General features: G+C 38.0%; 1 protein-coding gene across 1 annotated transcript in view; it reads right to left on the bottom strand.

Annotated features, from left to right (window-relative positions):
- Window positions 1–18,714, bottom strand: part of LOC106869540 (DNA (cytosine-5)-methyltransferase 3B) — a 46,023-nt gene that overhangs the window by 1,683 nt on the left and 25,626 nt on the right. The window contains exons 9-19 of the mRNA XM_052971321.1: window positions 17,622–17,669; window positions 16,028–16,092; window positions 15,238–15,292; window positions 11,474–11,608; window positions 9,538–9,619; window positions 7,909–8,054; window positions 6,874–6,967; window positions 3,786–3,931; window positions 2,528–2,613; window positions 1,930–2,005; window positions 1,517–1,638 (exon numbers count right to left, since the gene is read on the bottom strand). Coding sequence (XP_052827281.1) covers window positions 1,517–1,638; window positions 1,930–2,005; window positions 2,528–2,613; window positions 3,786–3,931; window positions 6,874–6,967; window positions 7,909–8,054; window positions 9,538–9,619; window positions 11,474–11,608; window positions 15,238–15,292; window positions 16,028–16,092; window positions 17,622–17,669 — 1,055 coding nt within the window. The remainder of the gene's footprint in view (window positions 1–1,516; window positions 1,639–1,929; window positions 2,006–2,527; window positions 2,614–3,785; window positions 3,932–6,873; window positions 6,968–7,908; window positions 8,055–9,537; window positions 9,620–11,473; window positions 11,609–15,237; window positions 15,293–16,027; window positions 16,093–17,621; window positions 17,670–18,714) is intronic.

The raw sequence follows: 18,714 nt of genomic DNA, 5'->3' as shown, positions 1-18,714 counted from the left end.
CTTACCTCTGCTGGTGACATAGGGTCTCTCTCTCAGAGTAAAAGGCAGACTGTATGACGCATGTGTACGAACAGCCATGCTTCATGACAGTGAAACATGGGCCGTGACTGTTGAAGACATGCGTAAGCTCGCAAGGAATGAAGCCAGTATGCTCCGATGGATGTGTAATGTCAGTGTGCATACTGGACAGAGTGTAAGTACCTTGAGAGAAAAGTTGAGCCTAAGAAGCATCAGTTGTGGTGTGCAAGAGAGTCGATTGCGCTGGTATGGTCATGTGGCGAGAATGGATGAGGATAGCTGTGTGAAAAAGTGCCACTCCCTAGCAATTGAGGGAACCTGTGGAAGAGGTAGGCGCAGGAAGACCTGGGATGAGGTGATGAGGCACGACCTTCGAAAATTGGGCCCCACTGAGGCGATGACTTCTGACCGAGACCTCTGTGCATGAGAAGACCCGGCAAGCCAAGTGAGACCTAAATCCAAGGCCTCTGCCAGAGGTGTAGCCAGCCCAGTTATGCGTACCTTCCTTCATTGGACACAAAACGCCACTTGCGAAGACCTGTTGAGGCAAGTCAAATCGAAATCGAAATCGAACTAAATTCGACGACTGGCGCCCATGCCAACATCGTCTCCTCCAATGGACACGAAACTCAGCTTGCGAAGACCTCTTGGGGCAAGTGAAAGCGAAATCGTGATAGCACCTGTGCCCAGCGTCGCCTTCCTGGCACTTGTGCCAGTAGCACGTGTAAAGACATTCGAGTGAGATCGTGCCAGTGCCGCTGAACTGGCTCCTGTGCAGGTGGCACGTAAAATACACCATTTTGAGCGTGGCCGTTGCCAGTACCACCTGACTGGCCTTCGTGTCGGTGGCACGTAAAAGCACCCACTACACTCTCAGAGTGGTTGGCGTTAGGAAGGGCATCCAGCTGTAGAAACTCTGCCAGATCAGATTGGAGCCTGGTGTAGCCACCTGGTCCACCAAGTCCTCAGTCAAATCGTCCAACCCATGCTAGCATGGAAAGCGGACGTTAAACGATGATGATGTTCTCTTTATAACAAAAGTAGATTTAAGATTAGTGTGAAATTTTTTTTATCAATGACCAGAGATTATCAGAAAAAATGTCATTTCAAAATTGCTACCAAAGTATAACAAGCAGTCAGGATTGATAGGGCAAAAGGTTATTTGCCACATTGCAAAACTGCTAACTATTAGCTTTAGTTGGTGGGGGGGGAGGGGGGAGGATAATGTAATCCAATTCGATCAGATGATCCCAGCTGAAATATCTTTGATTATGGAGCTAGGCAACTACCTTTTTTAATTACACCTTTAACTGAACAGGTGAAATAAGAATGCTGTCTGAAGTCAATTACTCTTATTTTCACCCTTGTGTCCTTTATGCCATATTTTTTTTCCCCTTAGGTTTAAAGAGAATGTAGTTCTTTCCTGCAGGTTCAGGATGCTAAGAACGAAAATATTTGTAGAAATTTATTTCACCATTAATAAGCCGAAAAGACTTACTTTTCCAATTCTGTGATCCAAATAGCATCTTCTTCCCCATCCATTTCAACTGGCAAAATATTTTCATTTTTTCCCTGTCTCAGTGAGTTACTTCTCGTTGTCACTGTCCGTAGCTGTTTCACCTGATGACAAAAATACATTGATATTTTACAATGCCTAAATGATGTATTAGTCTTCCTTAGTCAATGGATTGGAGCCATGCTGCAGCACCACAAACATATCAACAGTATATATATATATATATATTTCCATTCTAGTATTTAGTTAATGAATCAATATTTATTAACTAGCTAATTAGCATTGTTGAGACAATACTGCATCTACTGTTGTTTCAAACCTACATATATGATAAGTTGTGAAGCATACTTCTCAAGACAGCTATTGTCGAGGTATAGAAAATATAACCAACTTACTCTAGCCTTTCTGTTGCAGTTTGGTGAAAGAATTTTATCTAAGTAAAGAGAATCATCTTCAGTTGTTGGCTGTGAACTGGAAGAAAATGTTTTACATTAAATAAATAATTATTGAAGAAGTCTTTAAATGATGAACTGACACTAAACATACAGATCAGACATTGTGAATTTTATACTTTTGGTTTAGTTTGAATTGAGCTGGCCAGTATTGAGTTCTATTACTTTAGCATTACTGCAGTTTTCATCTCTATATAAGATATCGTAAGCAAGTCAATATGATGGAATTTATTACAAATTACTCTTCATTTATACATCAGAATATATAAAATGTCAGAACACAAACAATCATTTGTGACTAAATTGCCAAATTATTTTATTCTTCTGCTGGGAATACTGAAAAAAAATAGTATTCACTATAAGTGATAGATCTATTTAATAATGATAGAATTATTATAGCTAAGACATTTGTATCAAATATAGTCATCAAATTATTTCTGACTAGTAATACCTCCTATTTACTCAATCTACTTCAATTTCATTTGCTACAATAAAAATTATAAGATTATGCAGTTATTTCAAAATTGAATGTCAACCTTACCTGTATATAGTTGGTAAGTTACCCCAGAAATACCTGGGCCTGTGTTGTGCTGAGAAAAACTTTGCATCCCAGAGAGCAGGTTTGCACTACAAGTAAATCATGAAATGACTCAAACATCTTGAAAACTTTCGACTGTAAATCTTGTGAATGCACCAACACCACTGAATATATGTTATAAAAATTCAGAGAACCATCATCATCATCATCGTCGTCGTTTAACGTCCGCTTTCCATGCTAGCATGGGTTGGATGATTTGACTGAGGACTGGTGGAGCCCGAAGGCTACACCAGGCTCCAATTTTATTTGGCAGAGATTCTACAGCTGGATGCCCTTCCTAACGCCAACCACTCCGAGAGTGTAGTAGGTGCTTTTACGTGTCACCCGCACAAAGACCAGTCAGGCGATACTGGCAACAGCCACGTTCAAAATGGTGTATTTTACGTGCCACCCGCACAAGAGCCAGTCCAGGGGCACTGGCAACGATCTCGCTTGAAAGTCCTTACACATGCTGCGAGCACAAGTGCCAGAAAGGCGACGCTGGGCACAGGTGCCATCCCGATTTCGCTTTCGCTTACCCCAATAAGTCTTCACAAGCTGAGTTTCGTGTCCAATGAAGGAGGCGATGTTGGCATGGGTGCAAGTCATCGAATTTAACTTGATTTCGATTTCACTTGCCTCAACAGGTCTTCGCAAGCAGAGTTTAGTGTCCAATGAAGGAAAGGTACTCATGTCTAACAAGGCCAGCAATTTTGAGAAAAATACCCACAAGACATTGTGTCAGTTCACTGCTCTGTCTAACATTCTAAATGTAAGTTTATCCTGTTTATGGTTTCATACATAATTACCAAAATCTTTCGAAAATGATTATCATGGATGAACAGACATCTAGATAGAAAGATGTTAACTTTTCTCTTAAAACCTCACTTGGAACTAGCACATATGAATACCTTCATTTTTATCAAATAAGCATAGTTTGTAACTAATTAATGCATTATTCTATCACTCAACGCCCTTGAAGGAACAATAAAGAAATCGTTATTTTCATGTTCAATATGTATTTTTTCTGAAACCATTCAAAGACTTTTATCATCTGCAAAACAATTCCAAGTCAACAAAATTTAATTTATACCATTATGTAAAACAAAAGTACATGCTATATTTTACTTCAAATTTATAACTGGTTGGATTAGAATCCAATGTAACTACCATATGAAAACAGATAATTAATCAATATTGTAATTTAGAAATTAGTACTTACACCTAGGAATCTGGAGATTATATTTTTGTAACTGGTTTTCATTGCAGCAACATTTTCGTAAAGCCAAAAGACATGTCGGTCTTTGCACAACCTTTGAACAATTGACAGGATCCGACAAAACTCAAAGAATAAAATACCTGTGCCCTCTGGAAAGAGAATATTTTGACTGAATATAAATATCTGTTTGTTTATAAAATTAGAGAGATGCAGAAAAATACATTTTAACTTTATTAATATATGTTGGAGCTTAAAATACACCCCTACATATTTCAAATAGATTTAAATTGGCTCCATAAAACAACTTCTTATATACTGACATGAATGTGGTCATTTTGGAGAACAACTTGTTTAAACATCACTATATATGATGAGAACATTTTAATATAGAGGAATTGTATACATTATCCAACTAAAATGCATGTAAAACAGAATTTATTCACTAACTTCAAAAGCCTTCATAATACTGGAAATAGTCTCATCACCATTTAATGCCCCATGTTCCATGGCAGTTTAGAAAGGCCAGTTTGAAACAGAACTGACAAGCTGCAATATCATCTTAGCTATAGTTTCTATTGCTGGATGCCCTAAACGATAAATAAGGGGCTATGAGAGGATATTGAGAATGATAACAGATGAGAAAAGTATTTAAAATGTAGTAGAGCGGAGATAGAGAACAGTGGATAAAGGTAGAAAAAGGGGGTGATTGGCTGAAATAATATGGGCAGAGATGATGAGGGAAGGAATCTGATAATGTGCTGATACTGCTCTCAACTGAGAAGTATTGGGATGTAATTACATTTCATAATAGTAGGACGACAAATGGGAACACTTGTTTTGTCTGGAATAATTGAGAATAGAAATAAGAAGAAATGATCACAAGTTTTTGACTCATCAAAAAGATTGTGATTTTAAGAAAAATACTTTTTACATCCTTCACAAGTTTTTAATAGAAACATCACTTTCATTATCAGACACAAACTATCCAATTCTACAGCACACACAGTTACGTTTGTTGCATATTTCATTTTGCTTTATCATACAATATAAGTGGGGGAAAGAAAAACTGATGAGTACAGATATCACGCAAAAAAATTGTTTAAGGTATGAATGGGTGACTTCAGAAGAGTGTGGATCTTAATAAGTAGGAAAGCAGACAAACCACAAATCCCTTCAGGTAGATGGCCTTGCTCGATCTGTAGACAAAGGCAAAGGTAGAAATTACATAAAATATATGCAGAGTAGGCTATGGATACATAAGAGGTGCAGCAATATCTCCATCAAATGCCAGGGGGCGTACCTAAAAGTAGTTGATAGCTTCTGTTATTTTAGGTGACCAAGTCAATAGTGGAGGTGGGTGTTCTGAGAGTGTAGCTGCTAGAATAAGAATAGGCTGGGCAAAGTTCAGAGAGCTCCTGGTTGGCATGAAAGGGCCTCTCACTCAGAGTGAAAGGTAGAGTGTACGATGCCTGTGTGTTAACAGCTGTACTACACAGCAGTGAAACATGGGCTGTGACTGCACAGGACATGCGTAGACTTGAAAGAAATGAAGCTAGTATGCTCTGCTGGATGTGTAATGTCAGTGTGCATACATGACAGAGTGTAAGCATCCTGAGAGAAAAGTTGGACATAAGAGGCATCAGATGTGGTGTGCAAGAGGGACGATTGTGCTGGTATGGTCCAGTGATGCATGGGAGTCATACCCAATGACTGGTGCAGCAGCATCATAGTCAACTGCTACAAAGGTAAAGGGGACATCTTAGAAATAATTACAGCGGTACCAAATTATTAGATCAGATGAAAGTTACAGCGAGGGTCTTAGCTCAACTAATTAGGAAGAGAGTCTAGATGAGATGCAGTTTGGTTTTGTACCAGCCAAAGAAGCTTCCCTAGAAGCTCCTCTATGCTGATGACCTTGTTCTTAGAGCCAAATCACTTCCAGAACTAGAGAAGAAATTTCAGATGTGGAAGCAAGGTCTAGAATCAAAGGGCCTTACAGTTAATTTAGCAAAGACCAAAGTCTTAGTAAATAGGAAAACAGACAAATCACAGATCCCTTCAGGGAAATGGCTCTGCTTAATTTGTAGGAAAGGCATACACAGAAACTCCATAAGATGTACCTGGTGCAAGCTATGGACACACAAGAGGTGCAATGATAAAAGAGGAAGGTTAACAGGGAAAATAGTTTGTGTATGTACAAGTACAATAAACACTAGGAATGTACAGAAAATAAGACACCATCAAATGCCTGGGGGATACCTATAAGTAGTTGATAGCTTCCATTATCAAGGTAACCAAGTCAGTAGTGCAGATGGATGCTCCGAGAGTGTAGATGCTAAAATAAGAATAAGCTGAGCAAAGTTCAAAGAGCTTCTACTTCTGTTGGTAACAAACAGCCTCTCCCTCAGAATGAAAGGCAGATTGTATGATGCATGTGTGCAAACAGCTGTGCTCCACAGTAGTGAAACATGGGCTGTAACTGCAGAGAACATTGAAAAGCTTGAAAGAAATGAAGCCAGTATGTTTCACTGGATCTGCAATATCAGTGAGCAAGTACAACAGCATAAATGTCGAGAGGCATTAGATGTGGTGTGCAAGAGAGATGAATGCACTGGTATTGTCATTTGATGCACATGGATGAGGACAGCTGTGTAAAGAAGTGCCGAGCTCTAACTGTGGAGGAAACCTGTCGAAGAGGTAGACCCAGGAAGACACGAGATGAGGTGGTGAAGCACGATCTTTGAATGTTGGTCACAACAGAAGGGATGACAAGTAACCGAGACCTTTGGTGACATACTGTGCTTGAGAGAACTTGTCAAACCAAGTGAAATTGTAGTCATGTAAATGGCACCCATGCTGGTGGCACATAAAAAGTAAGTAGTCGTTGGCATTAGGAAGGGCATCCAGCTGTAGAAACCAGACTGGAACCTGGTGCAGCCCTCTGGTTTACCAGTTCCAGTCAAACCATCTAATCCACGCCAGTATGGAAAGCAGACATTAAATGATGATGATGATTATGTGTGTGTGCAATCACGTACATACTGGCTTGGTACTTAACAATAGCAATGTATATAGAGTATGTAAACTGTACCTTCAGAAAATCCTTTGCGAGCAGGATTAACCAAAGACAAATCATTACAAGGAGATCCACCTATGACCAAATCCAAAGGACACAGTTCTGACAGCTGAATCAAGGAGAAAAGAAAAATATATAATTAAGTCTTAAATGTTCTGAAATTTGTTTTGATATTCAAATGCTAACATAATCAGTCTTTTAATTCTGCCACACAAAACACTACAAATATTATTGGACCTGTTGTCCTACTCACAGACATCTCCATCACATAAGAATATGACACAGCATTTCTCTGAAATTAATTCTTCTACAGATCTTGAGTTTTCTTTGCAGGTATTTAATTCTTGGTTTCTGTAGTACTGAGTGGATGAGAGACAATGCTTTAATAGAATGCAAGTCTACCACAGAGTTTAACTAAGTGAACTGAGGCTGACAATACTTTGTTATCTGACAACAGAAGAAACTTACTTTCAAGTTTTTTTTTTAAAAACTACAAATAATAAATTTTAATTTTAAATCTAACAATTTATATCTTATGAAATATCTTTCTTATCTCAACTTTTTGTGAAAGCCAAATCAAAACCAAAGCAGAGCTGTTCATTTACAGGAGAATGTTAACATCAGCAGCCATCTAGACTTTCAACATGCACAAAATATTTGTTTTCTTAATACTTTATCGTTGATTGGACAAGTATAAATTTCATTTTAAATTATGGCACAAGGCCAGTAATTCTGGGGAAGGAGATAAGTCAATTACATTGACCCCAAAAGGATGAAAGATGAAGTTAACCTCAGCAGAATTTGAACTTAGAATGCAAAGACAGATGAAATGTTGCTAAGCATTTTGCCTGATGTTTCTGCCAGCTCACCACCTTGGCCAAGCATTAATTTGACCAAATAAAACATCTGGAACTGAATCACCTGGTTCTACCATATTTGATATGGTATTTTTCTAAATACTTTCAACAAAAAAAAAAAAAAAAAAAAAAAAAAAAAAAAAAAAAAAAAAGAAAATCACTAATAAAACAAGAAGCTTGGACTGCAAGTTACCTTTACTTCTGTAAGTTCAGTTATGTCACCAATTTCTTTGATGCTCTGGCCATAAGTAAACCGTTTTACAATCAGAGCATCAGCATCAACTTCGCTAGAGAAATACTCCTTGATGGTAAGTCCAAGCTGATCAAGGGCGACCTTACCTGGAAAACAAGATAATGAAAATTGTTTCACATTCTTCTGACATGTTTTAATAGAATATTACATCATGCAATGTTGAGATAAAGAGGTACACACACACACGTATACTAGGGATGTCAGAAAGTAATAAGTTCAGATCAGCATAAAACATCCATTCAAAATATAGTTGCCATCATCAGCAACAACAGTTTCCCCACTTCAAAATTAGTTTTCTGATTCCCTGTGCAAAAAAACATCAAGTTTTTCTGAAATGGAAAATGTTTGAAATACCATATCTCTACTGAATGTAACTGTTTTTTATCATCATTGTTTAACGTTCGTTTTCGATGCTGGCATGGGTTGGACGGATTGACTGACGTCTGGAGAGCCAGTGGCTGCACGAGGCCCCTATCTGATCTGGCAGAGTTTCTACAGCTGGATGGCCTCCCTAATGCCAACCACTCCGAGAGTGTAATGGGTGCTTTTTATGCGCCACTGGCACAAGAGCCAGTCAGCCGGGCCTGGCATCAATCACATTTGGATGGTGCTTTTTACATGCCACCAGCACAGGAGCCAATCAACCTTTAGCATTTCCAAACATACAGGATGTTCAGGCTAAATGTGACAATTTATATAAAAGGAAAGGAAAACAAATGTGTTTAAAATATCAACTAGATTATGGCTGGGAGATAAGATTATTCAAAGTAACTGCCCTCAGCTTCTACCGTGGCCTCAAGACAGCTGTGGTACATGATGCATATGTTCCTCACTATGTCCCAGGGGAGATCTTTGAACAACTCCTTGATCTTGACTATCAGGTCAGTCTTGGTGTTGCAGACAGAGTGGTTGGTGTTTTTTCTCAACTGCACCCCACATGTAGTAATCTATGGGATTACAAACGTGGGGGGAGGGGGATTAGGGGCTGGCAAAGTCATGGAAATTCTCCAACTCTTTATGGAATCCTGTTGCTATACATATGGCCTTCCAGCAGCAAACCTCTCCAGCCAGTGTTTGACTGCAGTCTCCAGCAGCTTCACACAGCCAGCTGAATTGAGTCTAAGGTCTTGTTCAAAAGAGTTGGGTGGCACGATATCACTGGAGACACACTCAAGCACCAGCACAGTTTGAGGAAACTGGCGTCCAATGGTCATGTCTTACATCCTTTACAGTGTTTACATGGCATTTTGATTCCCCGCATGAATCATGATACAGCTAACTCTTTTCCAATATGCTCATGGCTTCCAGTCCTCTATGTCAGCTAACTTTAGTCTTTATGCCCTCTAATACCGTTGTGACTCTTCACTAATACATCAAGCTGTTTTTGAAAAAAAAAAGGAGACATAAAATCGTCAAATTTAGCCTGAACATCCTGTGCAGCAGTATGTGTTTCCCTCGTACATCTTACACTGTTGCTATTAAATAACTAGGAAGTAAATTTCTCCAGCATGCAGCCATGCCTTGCTGGCATGATATGAATAACTGCTGAAAATTTAGGATGTATATTACCTGTTCCAATACCATCAAATAATGACAATACTCGAATTGGGGGCCTTTCAGGACACTTGGTAAGGTAAGACAAATTGGGTTCCTGAAAGGCAGAAAAAAAAAACCCATTAGAAATGGAAAAGGGGCCATGAATTTTTTTAATTTCAAAAAAATAAAAAGCCTAAGCACATTATATACAGACATAATTTCATTATTGCTTGTCTGAGTTCACTGTTGGCCACTTGACTATTTTCAGCAAACTTCACTCTGTTGCAAGCATTCAGACCAGAGAATCAACTATTCTACCCTTTATACTAACAGTCTAGGTAATAAATGTGTCCTTAAAATATTGGAAAATGAAGTAACGTACGCACATCAAATGAAAAGGGAATCCATCTAAAAACTACTCAAAGTAAATATCAAAAACAGAAAAATCCTGCTAAAGTATGATTACAGAAGAAGAACTAGCTAAAAAGTAAACACAACACACTATATATATATATATATATATATATATATGTGCAGGAGTGGCTGTGTGGTAAGTAGCTTGCTTACCAACCACATGGTTCTGAGTTCAGTCCCACTGCGTGGCACCTTGGGCAAGTGTCTTCTACTATAGCCTCGGGCTGACCAAAGCCTTGTGAGTGGATTTGGTAGACGCAAACTGAAAGAGGCCCGTCGTATATATGTATATGTATGTGTGTGTATATGTTTGTGTGTCTGTGTTTGTTCCCCCAACATCACTTGACACCTGATGCTGGTGTGTTTACGTCCCCGTAACCTAGCGGTTGGGCAAAAGAGACCGATAGAATAAGTACTAGGCTTCCAAAGAATTAGTCCTGGGGTCGATTTGCTCGACTAAAGGCAGTGCTCCAGCATGGCCGCAGTCAAATGACTGAAACAAGTAAAAGAGTAAAGAGTATATACAGGGTGCAAACGGTATTTGAGGACACATGTATTTTTAGTCATTATTTTATTTGACTATTTTTTTATTGAACTTCTATTTCAGAAAATAACAATGACAGGCCTTATGCTTCCAAATAAAATGAAAAGACATGCCGTGATTGTGGTAAATAATAATGGTCCTAGAACCATTTCCTGGAGTATGCCATTTATTACAGGTGACTTAGCAGAGAGAAAACCATTTACAGCAACAGATTGACTCCTACCAAGTAGGAAGTCAAAGAGCCATTCTCCAAGTTTTCCTCCAATACCAAGATCCCTTAACTTATGACAGATGATTCCATTAGCAATCTTATTTTTTTATTGCCCACAAGGGGCTAAACATAGAGGGGACAAACAAGGACAGACAAAGGGATTAAGTCGATTATATCAACCCCAGTGTGTAACTAGTACTTATTTAATCGACCCCGAAAGGATGAAAGGCAAAGTCAACCTCGGCGGAATTTGAACTCAGAACGTAACGGCAGACGAAATACCGCTGAGCATTTCGCCCGGCGTGCTAACGTTTCTGCCAGCTCGCCACCTTTTTCATGAACAATCTTGTCGAACACCAGAGCAAAATCTAGGTATACGCAGTCAATGTTCTTTCTTCTCAAAATATTATTGTGAATAGTGTTATGGTGCTGTAACAGTTGTGACAGACAGCTTTGTCAAGTTTGAAAACCAAGCTGTGTGTCATCTAAGATGTGTCTCTGCAGCTGAGTTTTGGAGGTCAAAGAATTTCTTTGGCTTATGAAGTATATTGTTATGTATAGGTTGAGAAAATGCATTGTCATACTGTTGATTCTAGAGTGCACATGTCTGTGATGAATTATTGGTATATTTTCCCCAAATGAACTAATGGTGCCTATTTTGTCACCTCTGAAGGAAGACATATGATAGACAAAGATGGTCACTAATGACCAGAAATGCATAAGCAACAGACCAGACATTAGTGTAAGACAAGATTAATTTCACTCTAACAAATGAAAGACAGCAAAACTGAATAACAAACCGCCAATTTTTGATGACTATTGAACATATGCATGATGTTAAGGGACCAGTTAGGTTTGGCTTGAAGATATCCACAGGCACGTCTTTTGTTTGGAGTTCGGCAAAGAAAACATGACCAGGGGTTCTGTGAGAGAATCTGATAATAGAAAAAAAATATTCTCATAGTTTTTAACATGAAAAGGAAATCTTGTTGTCGATTTTCAATATATTTTGTTAATATATCAAGTTGAATGCCATTATCTTTTACTAAACAAAGGTAACATTAAAAATTATATGACATTATCTATTTCTGAGATACTAAAGCAACTTGGAGAGTATCTCTCAGCCATTTATAAAGATACAAATCAAATGTGAATTTGTGGTTTAATTTCTGAAAAAAAAACATGCAACTCCAAAATTTATATTACTCCCTTTCCAATCATTCATCATCACCAGCTTCCAACCTCCATATAACTATCACTGTCAACAACAGCTTATTTAGATTAGATGTCATAAGATTATATTTTGAACTACTAACTTCATCTTAGAACATGAAAGACTTTGGCCATGCCAGTGTGGTTAAAAAGTTTCACCCTACTGCATGGCACCTTCATTAAGTGTCTTCTAGTACAGCCTTAGATTAACCAAGTTAACTTCAGCAGAAAGAACCTCTACAGAAGAGGCTGTTGAATTTATTACTCACGTGGATATGAGAGTCGGTCATCAAGACACTGGTAGCATTTGATTTATGTTTCCTCTCTACAAAGAAAACATTCCACTTGGTGTTTCAATGTGCAAAAGTTACTGGAATAAAGTAGTTTACTTGAAAACAATGGTCAGTGTAGGAAGAGCACCAATCTCATGCTTTATCCAATCCAAGGTAATATAAAAAAAGGTTCATGTAAAAAAACAAATACTACATTTTCATGCTTGAGAAGAAAACCCATCATGCTGAACAAAATCGCAGTCATAGCAGATACCAGTGTCATGTAAAAGCACCCTGGTAGCATCTGCACACAGAAGCACCTATTACACTCTCAGAGTGGTTGGCATTAGGAAGGGCATTCAGCCATAGAAAACCATGCTAAATCAGACTGTAGTCTGATGCAGCCTTCCAGCGTGCAAGCCCAGTCAAACCATCCAACTCATTCCAGCATGGACAACAGACGTTAAATGATGATGATGATGATGATGATGATCTTTACGGGTTAAAGGTCCCTGGTGCTCCTTGCACATTTTGTTAGGCACATTTTGAACCATATGTATTTGTCTTTCAATCTTTTCTAGCACAGAATGCACATTGAATTCTTCATCCATCGCTTGGAGCACCTCTGGAAGCACAGGTCTCAATAGTCTTTTGCAACACCTTCTGTATTCCAGTTCTATTGTGCAAGTATATTTCAAGTTGTTCCCTCAGAAGTTCTTTTCCAAGTGATCTCAAAAAATTCTCTTCAAGATCATAGACTACCCTTCTCATTATTCCAAATGTATATCACAAAGGAATTCAAGCAAACTTTGTCCATGAGGGAATAGAACAACATCAGCAGTCATCAGTTTGTGCATCTGGAGCAAGATGTAGCAGCACATTTTTTTGTCAGTGGTGTCCACACCACCTTTAGTGCCATTGTAGAATGTCACTGTGGTGGAAGAACCGGAAGCGACAAGAGATGACATCACATCGGCAAGTGAGAAGCAAAGTTTTTCTCTGCATTTTGTTTTTCCTTAGGACACTCGCAGTGGCAGATGCCAGTCATGGACATAGAGGAGTCATGACAAAACGGGTGAAGAATTGATCAATCTACCAATGATACCCAAATGGCAAGTCAAGGTAAGAACAATTTTATTCACCGTCACTACTGAAGGTTTCTGCTTGTGTCTGGTTGATTCATCAAGGCTTGCATCAGAGTGCATTATAGACAAGCAAAATAACTGCCATTTTTGGTTTAGGCACATTTGAAACCATCATCCTTTCTTTTCGGAATGCAAACCTGGAACTGTAAACCTCTCAATCTTTCTTCAGCATCATTTCTGGTGGAAGGTCCAGCTTGTTCCTTTTCATCGTTCCAAGAAGAGTTCCTTTGCTTTTCAAGAAATCTTCAGTAAATGATACACTAGTATACCAATTGTCAGTTATCAGGTTGCAGCCTGTGCCAAAGATTGGTACTGCCAGGCAAAGTGTAATGTCATGTGGTCTATTGGAAAGCTGGAACAGACCATCAGGCTGTTTTCCAGGGTACACTTCCATATTGCATATGTAATTAGTTTTGGTGTCACATAAGCATTGCAGCTTTATTCCATATTTAGCTAGTTTTAGAGGCATGTATTGGAGAAATGCACATCTGCCTTGAAATGCTTCTACAGCTTCATCGAGAGTCAAATGTTCTGTAGGATTGTACATCTGATGAAAAGCTGCTACCATCCTTTCAAACATGTCTCAAATTGGAGCTAGGCAGTCAGCTGCATGCCTTGTGCTCCTCCAGAACATCTATCCCTACATCTCTTGGGTACAGCGTACAGAGTTTATAAATATTCCTTTTCTGCATATAGAGCAAATATCAGGGTTCAGTTTTATTTCCTACTTACTAAAACCTTCATCTTAGCCAAGTTTACATTAAGACCTGTTGATTCTAAGTTTAGCTTCCAAGCCTGGAGTTTTCTTTCTCATTCAGCAATGAGAAGTAGATCATAAAACATGTAAGAGTTCCTAGGCATATCCAGTTGTAAACTCCTCTGTGATGGCCTGTAGGACAATGATGAATGGAAGACAACTAAACTCCGATGAACTGCTACCTTCACACTATATTTGTCACTGAAATCATTGTCAACTCTGACACGGCCTATTTCATCTTAGTACAGCCCTAACAAGCCATTCAGTAACACCTAATTTCCAACAAACTACTGAATGCAATGCCCTTTCAAACACCTCAAAATCAATAAAAACCATTCATAGCCAAATATTTTTCCAGTAGTAGCCTTACAGAAAGATTGCAGCTGTGGTGCCTCTTCTAGGCATGAAACCAAACTGCATTTCATGTAAGTCAACTCTGTCATGGCACAATTGATCTGTGACTTTAGCAGCTTGAATTCTCTAAGGCACCTCCTTTATCTTTGTAGCAGTTTAAGATGACACTGCTATATACAACTTGACTAATATATTTTCAATGAAGAATTTTTATCATTCACAAGTGGTATAAAAGAACATTTACTGCTTGGAGAAAGGATTCAGTATCAGGAAAATGCACATCACTTCATGTTCAAAGGATTTTGTTTGGAGGGAAAGGATTTAATCAATAACAAAATTGCTAGTCAGAGGCATTTTATCCAAACCAACACAAAAGGTGTTTTATTGTAAAAGTTAAGAGAGTTCCAAAAATATTAATTATTTTGTGTACCACCCAATTTCTGAATAGGCTAAATAATTCTCCAATGAGTGTGGCTTCTTTTCACTCACATTTTGCTGGTGCTAAGAACTGAAGATGGCATAAAGAGGGCCCAATTTCTGCAGTGGGTTAGTGGACCAAAGTAGTATAGAAACACTCCCAAGATGATCCTAATTTCAAATCTATATCATTTGAAAGAGTAGTAATCCATGTGGACACATGCACAGACTTTATATTTCGGAGAATATAGATATAAGTATGTATAATTTTTTCTTTGTGTGCTGAACTCCTATTGTGTGTTGAACTCCTATTTCAGTGGAAGTCTCTTGTCTAGAAAAAAGAAGAAACAATGTACGGACACACAAATTCACATTTATTTGTATGGATTATGAAAGAATTAACTTACCAGATCCCATGCATCACATCCAACCCAACTCTGGATACAATTAATGCAGTAGACTCTACAACAAAGTTGGGTGATTAATAACCTTTTTTATAGCACAATTAAACACTGATGTAAAATTTTGTATGATTAGAAAAATATAACTTGTAAACAATAAGTATATCATAACTATTGTGTTATAACTAGTATGCTAGGATTAGTACAACTGGTATATAAAGGCATGAAATAGCAGGATTAGCGTAAAGATTGCTTACCAACATAACATGGCAGTCCTGGTTTAGGACGAATGTTGCTGTAATTTAGCCCCAGGATACATCATCTCTAGCTGGCTATACAAATATGATCTGTGGCTTTATATTTTCAAACAAGGGAATCTAGTACCCCAACTCAGCTCAAAACAATATCTGTCTATTGTGATTTCCAGGTTTTTTCCCTTCATCAGCACAGAATTAATTATTTGGCTAGAGGTAGCGCTGGGTGTGCTAAATTCTCTTGTTCAAAAATATAAGGACACAGATCGTATTGTATAGCCAGCTGGCTATATGATGTCTCCTAATTTAGCTATACGATGTCTTCTAATTTAGCCCCAGGAGACGATGTCTCCTGGGGCTAAATTACAGCAACATTCGTCCTAAACCAGGACTGCCATGTTATGTTGGCAAACAATCTTTACTCCAAAGTACTGTTGCTGAATATCTCTCTGAGATTTAAAAATAGTAATCTTCTAATTGACAGGATTAGTGTTTTGGCTTATTTACAAAATCACATTCTTGCACTTCTAAAAGCATGTTACCTATTGCACTCTGGTACACTGCATATACACAGCTGACCACTTTGGCTGCAGATACTACAGAAAGCCTGAAAGTATACAAAATAAGATTGTTTCACAATTCAGAAATATTTAGCAAATTGAAAAAAAAAATTAACAATACATATGATACTATTTTCACATTCTTTACATCATAGAATCTAAGAGAAAAATCCCCAAAATATTAACTGCCTAAACACGTTAGCTCCACAAAAGATTTTCATATGTTCTCCACTTTGTGAAAGTGGAAACCACAAGTTCTAGGTCTTAAACATATCCAACAATAGAAACCCATTAATATTAAAAAGCTGAAGTTCATGTAGATTGACCTGCTGAACTTTGTGAGTTGCTTCTAAGCTTTTATCGAGTATTCTCAAGCTGAACTAACAGAAGACAAATCAACAGCCAACAACAGTACAGAACTTCACCTTTCACTACCCTTAAAACTCACTTGATTTTACAAGATTGTAGGAATACAGCAAAAAAAATTTAAGGTTCCGGCATCCAATGTTATGTAACACTACTAACAAAATAAAAATATTTTTGTTTTAAAGAAATATAAGAGCAGCTGAAAAATACCTCACTTAACAATATACTTATTTGTGATGTTGGTATAAGGAAGAGGCGGGGGTGACTTTTTAGAACCAAGAGTAAATTTTTTCTGTACTAAGAAAAATAATGGATCTTTAATTTGACAAATTTATAAAAGTTATTTGTATTAAATTATTGTTTTGGTCCAAAGGCTCAACCTTTCTTTTTTTTTTTTTTTTTTTTTTTTTTTTCAGATGAATTGTTAGAGACGTCACCAGAAAGTTGTTGGAAATAAAAATCTGAGCAAAATTTTGCCTTCAGCCAAGAGTCTCTCATCTTTAGTATAAAGTGATAATGCCAAGCTACAAACCCATCATTTCAGTGATAGAATATCTGAATTTGAGGAAGGGGGGGGGGGTAGTGGCTAACATGGAGGTACCAATAAAATTTAGGTAATGAGAAAACATCAGCTCAGACTCAACCAGTTACTTATCATTTCAACTTGTCAAATCATCAAATATACATTGGTTCCTGATACCATTTTATTTCCATGGATTTGAGAGACACCATAATGAATAGAAACATGCAAAAACACTGACTTCATCATCAACTTCTTGAAGTTGTTAATATTTGCTCCTTTTATTTTTTGCTGATTCTTGTGGCAGTGATGCTTTTATTTCTTCTTGACAGCTTTAGAACTGTCATTTCTCAAGTTAATATTATTTTAAATCTACAACTTAATAAAAATAAAAGATCTGGCTTCTTATTATAGTTTTATTATTGACACAGAAGCATCAGATATTAATATGATACCTTTAGAAATCAACCTGCTCTGACTCCTCCACCCTTCTCTCATCCCCCAGGAAATACCAACAAATATTGAAGGGAGCCACTAAACTTGATCGGCCAAATTTCCTTCCTATCACAGTTCTCTTCATATTGAGGCTCAACACACAAGAAGAATTATGAGATGAACTTGAGTAATTTACAACTATGCAATACAACAGATCTTCACTTTTAACAGAAAATTGTTGAAATATTAACTTACATGTGTATTGTCAACATCAAGAGCAAAAATGGTTTCCAAAATGTTCTCCTGAAAAATTTTGGAAAATGAATAACAACAATTATAATAAGGATTAATGTCACAAAAGCATTTCCTAGGTAAGGGATTATAAACAGCCAAATAATCTTTTTTTTGTTTTTGGTTTCAACTTACTTTAAGTGACAATGAAGAGAAAAATGATTATACAAAAGACACTAGTGACATTGTAATCTAATATAACAAAGCAACAACAAAAATTAGAGTGAATATGCTTGAACGGAGGTGTGTTGATGTATGCTGTATTCAAGAGGCAAGGTGGAGAGGAGCTTCAGCCAGAGTCCTCACAGGCAAGACACATAGTCAGCCCAATCTACATTAAATTGCAAGAACATCGGTGCACATGTATGAGGTTGTTGGGAATGCATCCGAAAGAATCTTCAATGTAGAAAGTGCAGCAATTGAGAGAAGTGGTTGGTGCGTGGAAGGAGGCAGTGTGGACGACGAGGTTGCATAGATTGAATAAAAGCTCAAAGAAAAGAATAGTGGGAAAGGGCAGAAACAAGGTGAAGTACAATGCAAGGGCAGAGTGACACGGTGGTGGTAGGTGAAGGAAACAGATGCACTGGGTTAGGGTTCCAAACAGAGTGTAAGGGTAGTTTAAATAAAGGTGGGGTGGATCATCATCATCGTCGTTTAATGTCCGCTTTCCATGCTAGCATGGGTCGGACGATTTGACTAAGGACTGGTGAAACCAGATGGCTACACCAGGCTCCAATCTGATTTGGCAGAGCTTCTACAGCTGGATGCCCTTCCTAACGCCAACCACTCAGAGAGTGTAGTGGGTGCCTCAGCAGTGACAAGACAGTGGGGGGGGGGAAGAGGAGGAAAATCAAGGAAGGAGGAGGAGTCAGGGGTTCGTATAAAATAAAAGTGGAGAGGGTGGGATGGTAAACAGAAACAGTAAATAAAATTAAGGGAGATTATCTGAAATGGAGAGAGGACTGGAAGGAGCTAGCAAATGAGATGAAAGTGTTTAAATATTCGTAAGAGAGAGAGGAGTGGTACCAATACAGTTATCAACATAATAGTTGTAGAG

This window comes from Octopus bimaculoides, chromosome 10 (genome assembly GCF_001194135.2).
Source record: "Octopus bimaculoides isolate UCB-OBI-ISO-001 chromosome 10, ASM119413v2, whole genome shotgun sequence".
Classification (NCBI taxonomy): Eukaryota; Metazoa; Mollusca; class Cephalopoda; order Octopoda; family Octopodidae; genus Octopus; species Octopus bimaculoides.
This window is presented reverse-complemented; position numbering and strand designations above follow the sequence as displayed.